The sequence below is a fragment of the Protopterus annectens genome, chromosome 4.part0 (genome assembly GCF_019279795.1).
Source record: "Protopterus annectens isolate FY-2018-M chromosome 4.part0, PAN1.0, whole genome shotgun sequence".
NCBI classification, from domain to species: domain Eukaryota; kingdom Metazoa; phylum Chordata; order Ceratodontiformes; family Protopteridae; genus Protopterus; species Protopterus annectens.
The window spans coordinates 719,018,388-719,024,182 of record NC_056733.1 but is presented as its reverse complement, the minus strand read 5'-3'; the positions used below and the strand labels follow the sequence as shown (position 1 = coordinate 719,024,182).

At 38.8% G+C, this 5,795-nt stretch overlaps 1 gene segment (V, D, J or C); it reads right to left on the bottom strand.

Annotated features, from left to right (window-relative positions):
• Window positions 1-3,152: 3,152 nt before the first annotated feature.
• On the bottom strand, window positions 3,153-3,866 carry LOC122800299. The segment is given in 2 exon segments: window positions 3,153-3,481; window positions 3,805-3,866. Coding segments are annotated over 2 exon segments (375 nt in total).
• Window positions 3,867-5,795: the final 1,929 nt, after the last annotated feature.

Sequence of the window (5,795 nt, the reverse complement as noted above, 5' to 3'; positions counted from 1 at the left end):
AGGGTATTTTGGGCCAGAATCTCCTGTATTTTTTTCTTCACTTCTGCAAATGTGTGACAATTCCTGTTAGATGTTTCTCTTACATGTTTCATGTGACTGCTTGGATGACTTACCTTTTAACTGCAGTATTTGCAGAACATAGCTGAAGAGGGTAATGGGTTCATATCCTTTTGGGGATCAATAAGTGCTTTAGCATGGCATCTGCGTTATAGAACAGGTATACTGATCAAACTCTGATGATGTTGGGGATCAATAAGTGCTTTAGCATGGCATCTGCATTATAGAACAGGTATACTGATCAAACTCTGATGATGTTAAGACTGGTGCAGGTTAATCTTATTCTTTTTTTGGCTTTTCCCGGTTAGGAGTCGCCACAGTGGATCACCTGTCCGCTCATGATTAGCAGTGGAGTTTTACGGTGTCAAGTTGCCAGCCCGGCACCCAACCTTCCACAGAAGGCACACACGCACTCATGCCTAGGGCCAATTTAGAATGTCCAATCCACATATAGCATGTCTTTGGGAGGAAACCGGTGCACCCAGTGGAAACCCACACGACCACAGGGAGGACATGCAGTCTCCGCACAGAACGCACCCCAGCCAAGGATCGAACCGGAGAACTTCTTGCTATGAGGTGGCAACACTAACCGCTGCACCACCGTGGCCGCCCTAAGACTGGTGTAGGTTAATAAATCCTCTAAATTTCTGTACACTTCATATCCTGTCTGTTTATCACAGCTTTGAATTTCATGGACTTTAGATGGAAATGTGTGTGGGTCTGTCTCATAAACTCTTCCCTACTGTGTTCTGCAGCCCTGATTTGGTTATTACCTCCCTTTGCAATCTTCTATCCATTTCTGTTTGTTTCTGTGGTTGTACTATCTCCCTTTATCCCCCCTGTTATCGGTATACTTCCCTTATTTCCTTCCACAAGACATTTCTCTGCATATCTGTATTCTTGAATTGCAACAGTAGATTACCACAGCAGTATTAATTTCAATGCACCTGGTTTTGTCCTGACTCCCTTAGAGAATAATGCTTGCACAAAGTTTACAACAATTGCTTATACTTTACTGTGTCTGCAAGTTGGTCTAACACGGTCTTCTTGCAGGTCCCTACTGCTGCCATGAATGTGCAGTTCCTCATTGTGCACACTTGCCTCACTTGTCAATATAGCTATTTCTACCTAAAACAAAACAAAGCACACTAACCAATTCCGGATGGAAAAATGGCCACATGAAGTCTGAAAGAGAAGAGAACTCACTTGATTAATAATAATCAAGTGAGTTATCTTTGGACTTCATTGTGTTGCCGTTTTTCATTCTGGAATTGGTAAGTGTGCTTCGTTTTGTTTCAGGCTTACCATTTGTTATTTACAGCAGCAGGTGTTTAAGAGTTTGAGTTGCAGCAAAAAAAAAAAAAAAAGGTACAGAGCTGATTCCAGCAGACCAGCACCTACCTCAATTAGTTTATGTATCTCGTCTTCCTCTCTGCTCTCTCACTGCAGTCAGTGCAAGCCCTTAGCCACCCAAGACAAAAAAACCCCACTTTTATGAAGCAGTAAAGCACCACCAACGACAATGCCAGTACGCCACTGAATCCAACGGTCCCAACCTCTTGATCAAAACAAGTACAGTACTACTGTACTAGTGCTATTGATTGTTTCTCGCTCTCTTTTTTGAGAAGAGAGCGAGAAACAATTAGTAGCAATCCAGCCATCCACGTCACGTATGTGCCTGCAGACGTGGCAGTCCGAACCCCCTTCTAATTTACGGTGCGGTTAAACCGCTTAGACTTCTGGGCATCACACTGATGCTTTTTCTTTAATCTGGACTGCCTTTTACAGCAGTCAGATACTAGATGCTGCTATGTTGTTAAAAAAAAAAAAAAAAAACGGAACTCGACGAGCATGCGCAGTTCGAGTTCTGGGACTGTTAGAAAACACAAAATAATGGAAATATTTTTTTATGGCAATTTGACAAATGAAATGTAAATGTCAACTACACTTTCTTCTTTTTTCTGGGAGGGCTGTAGTCCCGCAGTCCGATAGCACAAGCCACCCCTGGTTGTGTCTTGTGGGGAAAAAATGGCAAATGTCCTGAGATTTTATGACAAAAAATATTTCCCAAGTTTTCTTTAATAGTTGCATAAACAGTTATTTTGTATTTGAAACACTTAAATGTTATATAAATTAGCATAAGCGACTCAAATGCTCCAAGAGTAAATTTTTATTTTAGCAAAAAAAGTTAAGATCTGACCTTTGCACTGATCATGGCTATGTTCTGTCCTTCAAAATCTCATGTTTCTACAAAAAAATGCACCACATTGGGAATTTAATAAGGTGGAAACCCTAGCGAGAAATGCACTGTAAGGCCGGCTGCTATACTGAAGATTTTCCATGCTGCTGATTTTCTCTCTTCAAGGCTGTCAAGGCTGTCCAATCAGCTGTCAGAGTGGAAGTGTGGGAGGAAGCCAGAGCTTCCGGAATATGGCTGGTTGTTTTGTCTTATTCATGACACAACACAAATAGCCTGGCCTTAAAGGCTACAGCAGCAATGGTAATAATGAACATAATCTTATTAACTACCAATTACATCTCAAAGAGTTTTGCTGTTTGGGTCACAGTCATTCAAAGACTAGATCATTGGTTTCAGCATGTATAATGTATGATTTGCAGATAAAATGACAGACTTTTTTAAGTGACAATAAACTTACTCCCATTTATTTTTCATAGACTGAATGATAAAATCAAGAGCTAAACAGTATTAAACAAATCTGATCGGTGAGCCTTTCCTTCAAGATGTTTTGAATATGGACCAGTCACCATTAACTTCTCATTTATGCTTTAATAAAGCTCTGGGGATAAAACAGCAGTGCTACTGGTGTTCTTTCTTGAATGTCTTTAACTTCTGTTATCAGATATACAGCACAGCTGTTTATACAAGATTTAGATCTTTGGCATGACACCACACGGCAGTGGCAACAGCTGTTAAATATAAAGTGATTTATCATGTATGACCGCATGAGGAAAGAGGGTTTCACATGGTTAGAGATGCATCACATCAAGGTCATGAAAACTAATGATGTGAATTACAGTGAGAAACCTTATAAGGATTTTTTGCTTTGGTTCCCTTTGTGGCTGCATTACTGTGTTTATGCATTTACATTGTTCTTATCATCCCAGATACAGCAATAGTAATCAGCATCATCTTCTGTTTGGACACCAGAGACGGATAAGTAAGTAACACTCTTAGATTCATCCTTGGAGCCATAGAACCGAGTAGGAACCCCAGAGCCATGGTGTTTCTTTGAATCAGAGTGGTACCGTAACAGGTACTTTGGACTGTTTCCAGATTTCTGCTGGTACCAGTAAACATAGTAGTAATCAATACCAGAGCCTAAAGTGCAGGGAAGTTTAACATTTTCACCAAGAGATGCTGACTGTGATGGAGGCTGAGTTACACTGGTCTGGGCTCTGGAACCTGCAAAATATCACATATCTTAATTAGATCAGAACATACAGGTCAGTAAAATAAATAACTCTATAATCATCTGACAGATCCAATAGTGTAACAGTATACATAAAAGTCAAGTAGACCAACAAACTCAGTTCAAAAAACCGTAGAAGTTTATGATGGCAAGAATTTCTATAATTCCATATAATAGCATAAAGGAAATATTAGTTTCACTATGAGTCAAAACAGGTTATACAGAAAGAAAAGTTTACAACAACTAAATCAGAATTACTGAAAAAGTATATGACTTTCACAATCAAAATAAAGAACTCCTATAAATTATATCTTACCAGACCACAAGTTTGTAAACAGGGTTAGGAGAAAAACCCAGGGCATTGTTGTCGGCTGAGAATTAGGCAGAGTGCAGGAATGAACTTAAGTTTCATTCTTGTGCTCAGATGTTTTATGAAGACTCGCCAAAGGGTGACACAGCCTATATGCAAATCAGCTCCTTCTGATTGTTTCCCTGTGCTCTGGTGCTTACACTTCAACAGTGTGGTCAAAATGTCTTTAGAAACCTGACACCTGAAATACTTGAAATGATGCACATTTCAGATTATAATCTTTTATCTATTTTTTAATTATCTTTTCCCATAGCTCTCAACCTTCCATCTCCAAAATGAGGAACACTTGCCTTCATAATGTGGAACAAATGGGCAAAATGTGGAACACATACTAATGGCTTACTAACAACTTCAACTAGGAAGGTCATAGGATGGTTAAAATATGCTGGTTTTACTTATAAAGAAGTTCCTTTAATGAAGTAATATGATTAATTTCTATTTACCATGGATTTCACTTAAAAAAATGTCTAACACTGAATGTGTGCCAGACTCTTTCAATGTGTAACTTTGAGGAACTTCGAGGAACATGAACTTTTTAAGACCCCAGATGAGGTACGTTCTTCGTAATGAGATACACTTGAGAGGTATGTCTTTTCCTAGTATTATTCTCATTTCACATACTAAATTTTAGCACCCCTTAAATGTTTCAGATATGATCTTTAACGTGATAAATTATTATTAGACATTACTGGATGGGATGAAATCAAAATACACACACACACACACACACACACACACACACACACACACACACACACACACACACACACACACACACACCATGCACGGAGAAAAAAAAGTGGTACTTGCATATTATCGCGACCAGATTTTAGCGATAATACCACTTGCTTCTCGATATTAAAAGCTGTCCCTTATTGTTGTAACAATGTCAGGAAATGTCTTTTCTTTCACAGTAAAGTAAAGTTAAGAAGGGTTATTAAGAACGAGAAAGTTAGTGTTTCGCTGTGGGTGTGTGCACTTTACTAGCAACATGTGTGGAGTTATCTCATCTGTGCATTAATGGTGCTTACAGCCACAGCGACAGTAACTTTTTCTGGTGTTCTTGCTAACCTTTCTTAAAACTACCTTCACTGTGAAATAAAAATAAATTTAAACATAACCATTCCTGTGCTGCTAATATTAAATCACCCTTCCCTCGCTAACTTTGCCTGATGTCCTGAACTGTTTGTCCCCAACACATCTTTTGGGTTTAACACCGTAGACAGATAATGGGAAAAGCAGACATGATGGCGAAATCTCCATGCTTGAGACGTTTGTTGTGCTGTTTACAAAGTCAGATTTCACATGATGTACATCTTCAATTTCCCTTCCAAACAGCTCATTTACTGTACTTGTTACATCAGTTACACATTCCTCTTAATGTTTCATTAAGGACGCTGGAAATATCTGAACAGAAAGGTCAATGTGCCTAACTGCTGTCATGAACTTCAAAGGTCGTGGTTGATTCAAATAGCTGCCATCGCTGAATGATGAAATGTCGTTAGGGGTCTTACAACAGTAACGGTTCACATACATAATTTGCTGGTCTTCCTGAAGGTAATCCACAGTTTGTACTGAGCAATAAGGACTTTCAATAACACTGTACAGTGTTGCATGGGCTCCTTTGACTTGAAGTATGCTATTTTCGCAACCACAAAAATCTAGGCCTTTCTCGTTCTGAATTGCAAAAACAAAAATGCTTTGTAGCTTCTATTTTCTAGACAGTCTATTACAGTTTTAATTGTATTATCATTACAAATGTAACTGCTCAGAATCATGTTTTAAACAGTGAACATTTGTACTTCAGGCAGCATTCTGTGTTTAACCCAGTTACTGCAGTACTGACATCCAAGTGAGTTGTATAATAATCAGGGTCTAATAAGGTTTATCAATGATAATCTAAATCTAGAAGAGAAGACAGTTGTACAGTCTAGTTA